The following is a 13,822-nucleotide window of genomic DNA, read 5'->3' as shown; positions in this document are numbered from 1 at the left end:
TGGAATTCTATTCAACAATAAAAAAGGAATAAGTTAATATATAAGTCAGCATGGATATACCTCAAAACATCATGCTAAGCAAAAGGAAAACACAATACTACGTTCTGTGTGATTCCATTTATCTGAAATTATAGAAAAGGCTAAACTATAGTGACAGATGAGATGATCATTGCCTGGGGTGGGAGTCAGGCAAGGGAAAGGAATTGACTGCAGAGGGGCACAAGGAAATGTTTTAGGATGAGGATGCTGTTCTATCTTGATTATGATGTGGTTGCATGATTTGTTACACAAATTCATCAAATTGTAAACTTAAAATTGTATTTTATATAAATAATGCCTTAGTAAAATCAACGTAAAAATTAAAATATTTCAAGACCCTCAAGAAATCATTTTTTAGGGGCGCCTGGGTGGTTCAGTCAGTTAAGCATCTGACTTTGGCTCAGTCATGATCTCATGGTTTGTGAGTCTGACCCCTGCATTGGGCTCTGTGCTGACCACTTGTGACCGCTTAGAGCCTGGAGCCTACTTCAGATTCTGTGTCTCTCTGCCCCTTCCCTGCTCATGCTCTGTCTCTTTCTCTGTCTCTCAAAAACATTAAAATAATTCTTTATATCAAAATTATTGTGAAAGAAAAACTTTTCCATACATGTATTTTTTTAATGTTTATTTTTGAGAGAGAGAGAGAGCGCGCATGTACACACACACACATGAGCTGGGGAGGGGCAAAGAAAGAGCGAGAATTCCAAGCAGGCTTCGCACCTTCAGTGCAGAGCCCAATGCAGGGCTCAGACTCATGAATCATGAGATCATGACCTGAGCCAAAACCAAGAGTCGGACACTTAACCAACTGAGCCACCCAGGCACCCCCCCCAACGTATACTTTTTAAAGCACATTTATACATGTATACAAACTTTAGGTCCATGGAATGATACATTCACCATGTATTAATTGGTTGTTATTCTAGTCTGTGTATTCATCATTTAACTAACATGATTGAGTACCCACTCTATGCTAGATGCAAGGGATTCTGTGGTAACTCAATAGAAAATCCCTCATGGAGAATAGAGATAAACATTAAATAAATTTTCCCACAAATAACTATATGGTTACAGTATGGCAGATAGTTTGAGGGTAAAAAAAAAAAACACGTGACGACAGCATCAAAGGAATTTACATTTACCATTAAAATGATACTTGGTGTTTTTATTAAAGACAGAATATGAAGCTTGGAATGAACTGTGAGTGATTTCATAGCATTTCTCCTATATTCTTAATATTCCTTATTTCTGTTTTTACATTTACTTCTTTTCCAAATGTTCATGAAAATGAAGACTTACAATTTTTGTGTTTTTTAGTCAATTGATACTTACGAATACTTCTCATATGCTTAAAACATACAAGGTAGTCTGAATTAAGTGTAAGATATGTATGGCTCATATTGCCAAGAACTTTTGGAAAGACTTCATGAAAAATACAGAAATCTGAATTAGACTTTAATGCTGGATTGAATTTATATATGAGGAGGGAGAAAAAGTGGACATTTCATATGCTTATTTTCTTGATTCCTTTTTTCTTTGTAACTCTTTCTACTCAGGCTTCTTTGCTGTCATAACCTCCTCTTTTTCCCTCACATTTGTTTTGGAACTTGGCTCTCTCTTTTTTTTTTTTTTTTAATTTTTATTTATTTTGAGAGAGAGAGAGAGAGAGAGAGAACACGAGCCTGTGAGTGGAGCAGGGGGGAGAGAGGGAAAGAATGAATCTCAAGCAGGCTCCTTGCTATCAGCACAGATCCCGACTTGGGGCTCCATCTCTCAGACTGTGAGACCATGACCTGAGCCAAAATCAAGAGTCAGGTGCTTAACCCAGTGAGCCACCTAGGCACCCCAGAACTTGGCCCTCTTCTCCCTTCATTTGGTAATCAAAAATCATGTTTATTTAAGTGATTTCCTCATTTACATTTCTGGTCCTCTGATTCTTCTCTTGAGTTCCAGGACCATGTTTCCCCATAACCTGTGCATCCCCCAGAGCACCTCAAACTGAACATAACCAAAATAGAAAAAATCCATTTTTCCATTTGAATTGTCCTTTTGTTGCAAGTATTTTAAGTATAAGGAGGTTGCTGTCTTCTCAATCACTTAGACTGGAAATATTCAAGTCATTTCAGCCTGTGTCTCTAATGTGCACATCTAAGCAGTCTCTGTCCATTCTGCTTCAGAAATGTTTATTGTAATAGGGTATATAGCAAAAAGCAATCTGATTAATGTAGTTTTTTTGCCTTCTGAAAGAATATAGAACGGTATTTTCCAGCATTAAAAAGGAAGGCCAACCTTCTGAGACAAAATGAAGTACAGAGAAAAGCAGTTGCAGTTCTTAAGAGACCTAACCAGCTAAATAGAAAGTAAGTACTCAAATATGATAATAATATGTTATCCTAAGTAAATAAAGGTAGACTTCTTGCACTAAGCAACCAAATGAATGGATTTGTAGTGGTCATTTTCAAGACGGATATTTGGGATGTCTCTCTGAACATCCAATATGGAGGCATTCAGTAATGGCTTTCTTATTTCTGAGACCCAGTATTACTGGTGGTTTTAACAAATTGTAAACTTTAAAAAAAAGCATTACTCTGCTTCTTTACCTCTGTTTACATACAGAATAAAATTACAAAAGGTGATTGGTTAGGTAAAAATACCTCCACCAGAATTATTCAAAATTGGGAATTCTGAAAGCTAAAACTGTTATTCAGTCTCAATGATTCTTAATAAAACAATGTATTTGTGGAAAAAGCAAATTGTAAAAAATTCTGTGTGAATGCTTTTTAAGTTGAAAATATTATTATTATTATTTTTAAGTTAACTCTTCACCCAACATGGGGGCTCGCACTCAGGACCCCAAGATAAGAGTCGCATGCTCTACCTATGAGGCAGCCAGGCACCCCATAGCTGAGATTATGTTTATATTAAATGGAAGGCATAACAGAAACTCAAAAATTATGACCTATTGTTATGACATTCTGTTTTCTGTAAGAATAAAATGGGCAAAAGGAAGTTGATAAACTGGTAAGTTTCTATATTTTAGTTTCGAGTACCATTTATTCATCTTTTATAGAAGATAATTCAAAAAAAAAACTGAAAATGAAGTTTTTGTATAAATGGAACGGCTGGAATTGCAGGTTTACTTAACTATCATCCCTCTTTTCTTTTGGAAATCTGGTGTAGTACCTTTTGGGAAATGGGAAATTAGCAAATAAGAACTTGTCCATTATATGAGACATTAATGACCCATGTTAATTAGGCTAGCTAGGGAAATTTTGCATTTGAGTCCAAGATTGGAGGTAAGATTAGGCGATCTGTTAAGTATTTATAAGAAATAAATAACTAGATAAATATGAAAATTTGTTTTCTCATCTTTTACTGACTTCATATAGAAATTAGAAAGGGATTGGTGAAAGTCAAGTCAAACATAATTGAGAGTACATTGCTCTATGTGAAAGAATAAGATGGTAAGTTTCTATGTGATTCATGTTAACATATAAAGGTTTCTGAGTGAAGATGGAAGAGAAAATCATAAAAGATGTTATTTTCAAGATTTTCTCTTGATTTTCAGTAGTTTGATTATGATTTGCTTAGGTGTGATTTTCTTTGTACTTATCCTGTAAATTTGTACGTACATGTTTTTCATCAATGCTGTTTAGGAAATAGCATTAAAATTGTTATTTTTAATGTCTTCAGAAGAAATCTTCTGTTAGAATATTAGCAAGTGCAATATTTAGAAGATAATTAGAATTAACTAGGTTGTTATGTAGTATGCTACAGAAAGATATTTATAAATTGAATCGCAGTAACTTTGTGTAAATAAGGAAATAATTCAGAATCTTTATGTTTAGTGTACTTCAAATGTCTAGCCTATGAATTTAACTATTTTTGCTTATTTCTTCTCAGGATGTTTGAAAGCTGTTAAATGGCTGAGACTATTCATGATATATCTGTTTTTGTTGCAGAAATAGCATTCCGGCCAATTTTAGCAGGAGTGGAAATAAATTAAGTCATCAGAAAGATACTCGTCAGGCAACTTTTCTTTTCAGAAGAGGCCTAAAGGTATAAAAACCCCTTGGTGGTGGTTTCTTTTTACTCAAAGGATCTTGAACATCTACCTTTAGTGGTAATCCTCAATCATAGGCATAGCCCATGGTTGAGGTAAGGGTTGGGTTTGGGATATGGAGAATGTGACATCAGATTAGTTTTTTTGTTACTTATTTTTTCTATTCTCCCTTTTGTTGTCATCAGTAGCAGCATCTTACGAGCTTAACATGTTATTTAGGAATAAATATGTTTTACCACTTGTTCTGATATAGGAACCTCAACAGAGGTATTGCCAGAATAGGCACATGCCTCTCTTGCATTCACACATACATCATACTGGGTTATAAAGTTACAGAGCAGGGCTGCTTTTTAGATTCAAACCCTCTGCTTTCTTTTGGGACCTACTACTTTTTTTTTCCCTTCAGGTTCAGGCCCAGTTGAACACAGAACAACTGCTAGACGATGTAGTAGCAAAGAGAACTCGTCAGTAAGTTTCAATTTGTTTTTCAAGATGTCCTTTCAAAACTCCCAGAATACTAGCAACCCCGATTACTGTGTGCCCCAGTCCAGAAGAAATTAAATGAGACCCCCAGAGTATATTAACCATTGTGCCTGAAAAAAATAAATCCATTTTTTCCCCCAAAAAGCCTTTTGCATTTTCACATGTCAGTGTTAATGAGTTTTAGCACCAAATACATCCCTTTATTTAAAAAAAAAAAAAAAAAAAAAGATAATGGAGTATTCCATTTTAATGAAACAGCTCTTTATTTTCTGTAACTGCTTTTCTATAAATGAACCTATTCAGGGAATAAATAGAAAATCCAATAGAGCTTTTAGAAAACTTGTGAACCCTTTAAAAACAATAGGATATTTTTCCTTTTCACATATTCTTTTCTTCTCCTTACCCCATAAAGATTTTTTGAAAATATTTTTTTGTCTGTTAGAATTGCACTTCTGATGTGTGAGTTGTAACATTCTAATTCCATCAATATGATCAGTTTTCAAGATTAAACTATTTAAAACTATGACTACTTTTTGGAAAACAAAATGTGTAAAACATGGTATTGGTCCAGATATGCCAGCTAAAGTTGGGCATGATTTTGAGCAGAGTGTAAGAAAAAAAAGTATTTGAACTTGATGTTGACAGTATTCTTTTGCACAGGAGTCATGACATTGGAAACCATAAGGAAAGAAATGATAAGCCATTTGCTTCTCCAGTGAACAATGTTTACATAATTATAATAATATAAGTGCTGTTTGTCTTGAACTTTGAGAATCTATAGGGGAAAAACCCCACAAAATCCTTAATTTGGTAACAGAATATAGTGAAAATGTCAGATTTTGAGTAACATGAATGTACAAGTAGAGCTGACAAAAATGGGAGGTACAAAGTGGGAGAAGAGATGGAAAGAAGAATTAGAGGTACTACTCTCCTTTCATACAAAGTCGAGAGGAAATGGTGTCTTTGAAAGAAAGAAGGAGATTTAAGAGACTGAAAGATTTATATTTAAAGTTATAATGGAAGTAAAATAGTGATATAGCTATCAAAATGTTTAGAAGGAGGTAGGGAATCTAGAGTATAGTGTGATGAGCTAAAACCTTATCATAGCAAAATATTGTTACATGTGCATCTTGTATAGTCAACTGGAGGTAACTAGCAAGCAGTAAGAACAAGGTTAAAAGTGCTGCCATTGGGGAGCAGGAAAGTTCTGCCTCTGGGGAGCAGAGGGGGCACAAAATACTGGAGACTATTACTTTTCATTAGCAGCCTTTCTGTACTAATTTAATTTATTTTAAGGTATGTGTATTTGTTACACTGAAAAAATACTTAATAAATTCAAGTGTCCAGTTCCTACACTCAACATGCTGATTAATTATATCATGGTGGAGCTTAGTAATTTTTAAAAGCTAAGAAAATATGATGGTTACTTTAAAATGTATGTTTTTATGTGGAGTACGCTGTAGGATTTATAAACTTCCATTTTAATGAAATTTTTGGTTTTTTGAAACTAGATGGCGGACTTCCACCACAAATGGAGGAATTTTGACTGTCTCCATTGACAATCCTGGAGCAGTGCAGTGCCCAGCGTAAGTCCTTTTTTTATTGTCAGAAATTATAATCTCTCAGTATATAAGGTAATAGAAGAGCACTGGACTTCTGCTCATGATGTCCAAGTTAAGATAAACTGAGACAAAGATAAGAGTAATACTTGTGGTACAAAGTGGAAATACTATAGTATAAAGTTAAAGGTAAAAGCTGTCTTGATTCCTGGTTCTATACCCCCAAAGTAGACACTTTTAACAATTTCATATTTTTATTAAATTGGTGCGTATACAATAAGTATTTTATACATTTATTTTTTATGTATAATAACAAATGAGGGAATGCTATACATACTGGCTCCTTTCTCCTCCACCTCCTAATGCAGTTTGGACATCTTTACTTGTAGGTACATACAGATCTACCTTCTTTTTAAAGGCTTCATAGTGTGTTCTTTTATCTGGATGACCTTAATTTAGTTAACCATTCCCTTATGTTTATTGCATTATAAACTTTCTAGGTTTTTGGAGTTTTCGATCTCTCCAGCTATTTTAATAAATGAAATGAAAAAAACATAGGATGAGTCTCTTAAGACTTCAGAGGTTGCTTCATTTTAGAAGATCAAGACTTGGAAGTGACCAGTCATTGCAAATTATTGAAAACATTTAGTTCTACTTAAAGAAGTATTCTGTGAGTGATTATAAATTTTAGTCTCCAGATGAGTCAGTCAAGAACCAGGTACATCAGTACCCCCTTGTCTGTGATTTCACTTTCCATGGTTTCAGTTACCCAGTCAGCCATGGTCTGAAAACAGATGGTCCTCCTTCTGACATATTGTCAGAAAGTCAGTAGTAGCCTGACACTACCTCACAATGCCTACATCATTCACCTCACTTTGTCTCATCATGTAGGTATTTTATCATCTCACATCATCACAAGAAGGATGAGTACAAAAACATTTTGAGAGAGGGCAGGAGAGAGACCACATTCACATAACTTTTATTACAGTATATTGTCGTAATTGTTCTATTTTACTATTAGTTGTTAACTAATAACTCATACTGTGCCTAATTCTTAAAAATTAAACTTTATCATAGGTATGTATGTATAGGAAAAAAGATTTAGTATGTGTAGGGTTCAGTACTCTATGCAGCTTCAGGTATCCACTGGCAGGTGAGGGGCAGTCTTGGAACAACATAAACCCCATGGGTAAGAGGAGACTATTGTACTTTTTTGAGAACACAAAATAGCCTTAATACATGGAACATGTGTACAAGTCAAGATATCTTATGTACTAAATGATTTGTTTTTCTTCTTTCGATTATTAAGCTTGTCTGATTTCATTTTAATTTTTTTCCAATAGAACTCAGAAACCACGATTAACTCGTACTGCTGTACCCTCATTCTTGACAAAACGGGAGCAATCTGATGTAAAGAAAGTTCCTAAAGGTGTCCCCCTACAATTTGACATAAATAGTGTTGGAAAACAGGTAATTTTTTTTCTGTGTTTCTTTGTGCCATTCATTGAGAATATTTTAATTAATAAAATATGTAATGAATTAAACAGGGTATCTTAAGTCTCCTCAACCTTAGGAAACCACTGAACAATCTGCTTTGTTTCTATAGAGAAGCCTATTTGGGGATTCATATGAATGGAAACATACAATATGTGATCTTTTGTGACTGGCTTCTTTCACTTAGCATAGTGTTTTTAAGGTTCATCTATAGTGTATCGTCTTTTTATTGTTGAATAATGTTCCATCAATGGATATACCATATTTTATTTATTCAGTTATCAGTTGATAGACATTTGGGCTGTTTCCATTCTTTGGTTATTGTGAATAAGGTTCTTCTGCACATTCATGTACATGTTTTTTGTGTGAGTATATGTTTCCATTTACCTGGGTAAATATGTACAAGTGGAATTGGTAGGTCATATTCATAACTATATGTTTAACCTCTTGAGGAAGGGCCAAACTTGTTTTCCAAAGTGGCTGCACTGTTTACATTCCTTCCAGCATGTATAAAGAGTTATAAATTTCTCTACATCCTCATCTACACTTGTTACTATCGGTCATTTGATCGTAGCCATCCAAGTGCTTGTGAAGTGGTATATATCTCACTGTGGAATAGATTTGACATTTTTTATATTGACTTTGTGTCTTGTGATCTTGCTAAAATTCACTTCACTATTTTTAGTAATTTTGTAGGTTCCTTAAGATTTTCTGTGTAAACAGTCATGTAATTCTCCATATCCTTTACCAATCCTTAAACCTTTTCTTTTTCTTATTATGATGGCTAGAACCTTCAGTACAATGTTGAATAGAAATAATGAAAACATGGTATGCTTGCCTTGTTCCCAAGCATGAGGAGAAAGCATTAAATGTTTCACCATTGAGTATGATTTTAGCATTGGGTTTTTAGTAGATTTACAGGTTGAGGGAGTTCCTTTTATTCATATGCTGAGAGTTTTTATCATGAATGGATGTTGGATTTTGTTAAATCCTTTTTGTGTATCCATTGATGTAAAAATATGTGGAATTGAAAATACGAAGTATGGATAGAAATCTGACCAAATTTGTTTTGCTTCTTTTTATTTCATTTTGTCATGGTTACTCTTCTTTCATAAATGGTAAAATATAATTTGGGTGTGCTTTCTTTGTTAATCAAAAACCAGATTTTGATTTGAATTGGTTTGAATTTCTGTGATGAACTCCCAGAAATCCAAAACCTTCTGGAAATTCAAGAAAGTTTGTTTCAAATATTCACAAGTGTCAGTAACTCTTATGTTTATCAGTGACATCACTAGATTTTGTGGCAGTGTTTGTAGAGCCTAAAAATAATTGAGAGAAAATCTTGGATGTATGACTTGTGGGCATTATAGCAATGTGTTTTATGTAGTACATAATGTAGGTATTTAGAATGGTTTAGAAGATAGAGAATGTGAGTCAGACTACCTGGTTTAAATTCTGGAGCTGCAAGTAGGCAAGTTAACTAACTTCTTTAAACTTCACTCAATTCACCTAATTCGTATGGTTTTTATTAGAGTTAAATGAGTTTGAATGCATAAATATTCAGGAAATGTTAGCTGTTGTTACCTTGAATTACCATTATGATCACATTATTGTTCTAAGCAAATATGGCCAACAGTCAAGTTGTTAATTGTTTTGTTTTGTTTTGTTTTCTCTAGACAGGGATGACTTTGAATGAGCGATTTGGGATCCTGAAGGAACAAAGAGCCACTCTCACGTTCAACAAAGGAGGAAGCCGCTTTGTAACCGTGGGATAGATCCCAAATCAAAGGGACTTTTGAGTGATGACTCTGTTTTAAAAGTTGAATTGCTTGAAGAGTTCATCACAGAAATTGAAGAAACTTTATTTCAAAATATTCACAAGGCTAAATAACTCTTATTTTTATTTTTGAAGTTTTTTTTTTTTAAACATGTATAAATAATGCCCTGAAAGAATAACAGGGAATATACCTATCTGTTCTTGAGATTTCATGGTTGGCCCAGACAGAACAATTCTCTGTTTGACTTCTTTGGTCCGTCATGCAGCAGAAAGAAGACAGAAAAATAGAAACTGATTTATTTTTATTATAGTGGTATTTAGGATCTCATTGCTTTTCCCATTTTTTATTTGCCATGGTAAATCTTGGTCTTCAGAAATATGAGTAGGTCCCTTTGTTGCTGTCACCTGTCCTTTAATAGTATTGATGTAATAAGTGCAGTTGACTTTTCTTCATTAGAGATATTAAAAAAAAACATTAGAATTACAGTTTTGAGTTTTAAGATTTATGGGAATATCTGGAATTTGGTTCATTTTTGAGATGACCTTAGGTTAATTCTCCAGAGTTATAAATCTTTAATATCGAACTTTTAACCAGGAATGTGACTTTAGGCATTAGTCTCTGTTTAAAATGTTGATGTTTAAAGCTATAAATGTGTGTTTACAAAATTATCTGATAGAGCCTTGGAAGAGAAGGTCCAATGTAAAAACCTAACAGTTGTGTTTGGTAAATGAAGAAAGCCGGAGAGGAAGTAGCAGGTTGAGGTGAAACACTTTAAAACCCAGGACATAGGTGTACTGTGTGGATTTAGTGTAGGCTTGAATCTAGTGTCCACGAAGAATTCTTCAAATGATATTTAGAAGAATTATAATTATCAAGGTGGATTGAGTTCCTTAGATATTTTGATGATAAAATCAATAGCCATAAAGTCCTAGACTTCTTATTCAAAAGTTAAATTTTATAAGCTTTTTAAGCTTGTTAATTAAACAGTATAAAGCTTCAGAATCAAAAATATACTTGTATATGCCATAAAGACAAAATGGTAATTGAGTTACATTGTAATCTTGGTTTATACCTTTCTTGTATAAAGTTCAGGCATTTATAGTCAGGGTATTTTTTTTTTTTTTTTCCTCCCATACTCTGGAGGAATTAATCTGTTGTGCCAAGCTAGTGCTGAAAGTCTTCAGATGGTTATATACTATAAGTTACAGTATAATGCCAAAATGCAGCAAAATATTCCAACTACAAGTTCAATCATTTTGAAGTTTAACCTTTTGGTTTGCTATAATGTTAAAACCTCTAAGTAGGTGTTAGTTTCCCTAGAGTGTATTGGTGTTAATTTTTCCTGTAAAACAAAACGAAACAAAACATAACATTAAGTTATCACTCTTGCCTGCCTTGTATTGTATATTAGACTTCATTGTTTTCTCTCATGCTTCTTGAGTTACTTGGTTTATGTTAGCCACGGAAAAGTATCAACAGTTTCATGCTTATACCAAAGAATTAAATCTGATCCTTAATATCTGGTATTTTGCCAGTAAGTCTACTGATAAGGGATTATTGGAAGCCAGTCACACAATTTGAAAATAAGCTCTAGTCTCCTTAGGCCAAGGACTCATTGCAAAACATTTTTGCAAGTACAAATGCTTAGATTTCATCCGTGAACAGTACATTTTATTTTAGACTGGTTTAGAATTACTGGTAGATTATTTTAAAGCAAAAGAGAAACAACTGAGCACAAATTTGCTGTCTTTAGAACAGTTTGTGAAAATATGGTATAAAGTTTTCATTTTTTTTTATTTTAAATATTGTACAAAGCTATTATTAATGCCATTTTTCTCAAAAACCTTAAAAATTGCCCCAAATATTGACGTTAATTGCATCAAACAACAAAGTGTCTTTGGTATATTAAACATTTGCTCTTCATACATCTCTAATTTCATTTTCTTTTTAAATATAAAATTTTGCCTTTGTTACAACTAAATTAAAATTCTTGAGTGCTAACATGCTGTGTATAAACAGAAGAATATGCTTTGTTGGAAGAAAGTTTCCTTTCTTGGAATGTGGTTGTGGTCATCCTTTTTCAGTTCTTAAATTTTTTTTTTAAACAGGATACAACTTAAAATTTCCTTTGCATCAAGGTGTATGCAAAACATTGATGCAGTGCATCACAAAAATAAGTTTGTATTTAATGAGGAGATGCTTTACACTGTACTTTTTGGTGTTTTTTGGAAAAGTTACAAATTTAGATCTATTCTGAAGCTGTTCATTTTTAACAAATAAAATGTTACAGGTCTCACATTTATTCTTAGCTATAAAGATTGAGTTGTGGTTTTTAGATTGTTCTATGTTACAAAGAACTTTGTAGTGATTTATAATTTTTAGGGTTTGAAAAACTACCTAACCAATTAAATTGGTAAATCAGTCTACACTCATATTCTAACTGCCTTTTGACCATTTCATTCATGAGCTCCAACCAAGAAGTAAGTAGCCAGCATGATTTAAAGACTCATTTCTTAGAGTGCAGAATTTCAAGCTAGATGTGCCCTTCAAGATCATCCATTTCAATTCCTTTCTATGTTTTATTTAAGTGAGGCTCAGCTTTTCAAGACTTGTATGTGTCAATGTCACTTTTTGAGCTCAGGTCTTTTAATTCTCAGTTTAATTTAATTCTCATAATAAACTGCTTCTGTGAATTGAACACCCACAGAGAGTAGTGGAATGATGTTTGGCTTGTCCAATATCTGAGAAGTGGTAATTGCAATGCTTTTAGCATTTGTAATTTTTAGTATGGCAAGTAAATCTACTCTACCAGTGATAATTATTGAGACTTCATTACTTTTGTATTCAAGTTATATAGACCTCTTAGAAAAGGTCAGTGTTCCTGATCGCACATTATGTATTTTTTTCTAACAGGCATAGATTTCATAATTTTAATTATAAGCACATCATAAAATACTTCCAAAGTATGAACAAACTTACAAGCTTCATTGCCCACTGATTATTTTCTGTTAGAATAGATATGTATATCCCAGTTTGCTGTCAGTGGCTTTATAATTCACACAGTATACACAGTGTCAGGATAATTTTTAATTTTAATTTTAATCACCTGGTGCTCATCATGACAGGTGCATTCCTAAATCCCCATCACTTGTTTCACTCATCCCTCCACCCACATCCCCTCTGGTAACCATCAGTTCTCTGTAGTTAGGAGTCTGTTTCTTGATTTGTCTCTCTCTTTTTTCCCCTTAGCTCATTTGTTTTGTTTCTTAGTGTGTCAGGGTAATTATTGTCCTGATTTCGATTTTCAATAAGAAAGTATGAGTGACAAAAAATAGCTGACTTTGCACTACAGAGAATGAATACCATACATTCTGAATACAGGTAGTATCAGGGCAGGAAATGATTCTTTTATTTCTGATTAGTATATTTTTGAACTTTCATCAGAATTATATGATTGTTTTATTGCTACTGTAAAAAAAACCCCACGTGATTTAAGCTTCCTTTTAAAGCGAATTATTTTTATGTAGATCAATTTGGAGTTTATTCCCTTTTAAAAAATGATACCAACAGACCCCAAGCATTCACACTAAGAATTTTGGACTGTTGTCGGCCATTGTTAGGGAGTTAAAGATTTTCTTATAAATTATTGACTTCTGATGTCTTTTTTTCTCCATTACGTTACTTCTATCAAATACAAAAAGCTTTTATTTTTTTATTAAAAAAAATTTTTTTTAACATTTATTTTTGAGACAGCATGAACAGGGGAGGGTCAGAGAAAGAGGGAGACACAGAATCTGAAACAGGCTCCAGGCTCTGAGCTGTCAGCACAGAGCCCGACGCGGGGCTCGAACCCAAGGACTGCGAGATCATGACCTGAGCTGAAGTCAGACACTTAACCAACTGAGCCACCCAGGTGCCCCCAAAAAGCTTGTTGAAACAAGGAAATGTGTGATGCCGTCCTGGAGCTGAAATTCATTGTGTTGTATTTCAGAAGAGGTTTACTGATGTTTAAAGATGAATAGGAAACTATTTCCATAGTGTGTAGATACCTAATTTCTACTTCTATTTCCACTTTCCTTTAATGAGAAGAAAATCATATTGTCTGCTTGTTAAAGGAATCCGGGAAGGAACATTTATTGAATATATTTAGCAAGCTAGTTTCTATGCTTTACATTTGAAGAGCATAGGATTAGTCAAGATTTTAATCCCATTGCTTTGAGTTCATAAAAATGGAGTCTTAAAGGAGTGACCATAACATATTTCTAGCGAGTAGATGAAGGGGGAAAGGACTTTATTTCTGCATGAGGTAGTGAGATACAGAGCTGAAAATGAGATTTGAGTGAAAATTTTGCCCCTGGTATTCCTTCAGTGAGTTAACTTTCAGTTGTAAAATAGGAAGAAGCAAG

General features: G+C 33.6%; 1 protein-coding gene across 3 annotated transcripts in view; it reads left to right on the top strand.

Moving 5' to 3' along the window:
* Positions 1 to 11,718, top strand: part of FYTTD1 (forty-two-three domain containing 1) — a 31,249-nt gene extending 19,531 nt beyond the window's left edge. For all 3 annotated transcript variants that reach the window (XM_045502404.1, XM_045502406.1, XM_045502405.1), the window contains exons 4-9: positions 2,287 to 2,399; positions 4,002 to 4,098; positions 4,509 to 4,570; positions 6,097 to 6,171; positions 7,488 to 7,614; positions 9,315 to 11,718. In XM_045502404.1, coding sequence (XP_045358360.1) covers positions 2,287 to 2,399; positions 4,002 to 4,098; positions 4,509 to 4,570; positions 6,097 to 6,171; positions 7,488 to 7,614; positions 9,315 to 9,413 — 573 coding nt within the window. In that variant the 3' untranslated portion in view covers positions 9,414 to 11,718. The remainder of the gene's footprint in view (positions 1 to 2,286; positions 2,400 to 4,001; positions 4,099 to 4,508; positions 4,571 to 6,096; positions 6,172 to 7,487; positions 7,615 to 9,314) is intronic.
* The last annotated feature ends 2,104 nt before the right edge of the window (positions 11,719 to 13,822 follow it).

This window comes from Leopardus geoffroyi, chromosome C2 (genome assembly GCF_018350155.1).
Source record: "Leopardus geoffroyi isolate Oge1 chromosome C2, O.geoffroyi_Oge1_pat1.0, whole genome shotgun sequence".
Classification (NCBI taxonomy): Eukaryota; Metazoa; Chordata; class Mammalia; order Carnivora; family Felidae; genus Leopardus; species Leopardus geoffroyi.
Note: the sequence above shows the minus strand (reverse complement) of the source record. Positions and strands in the feature narration are given on the sequence as shown.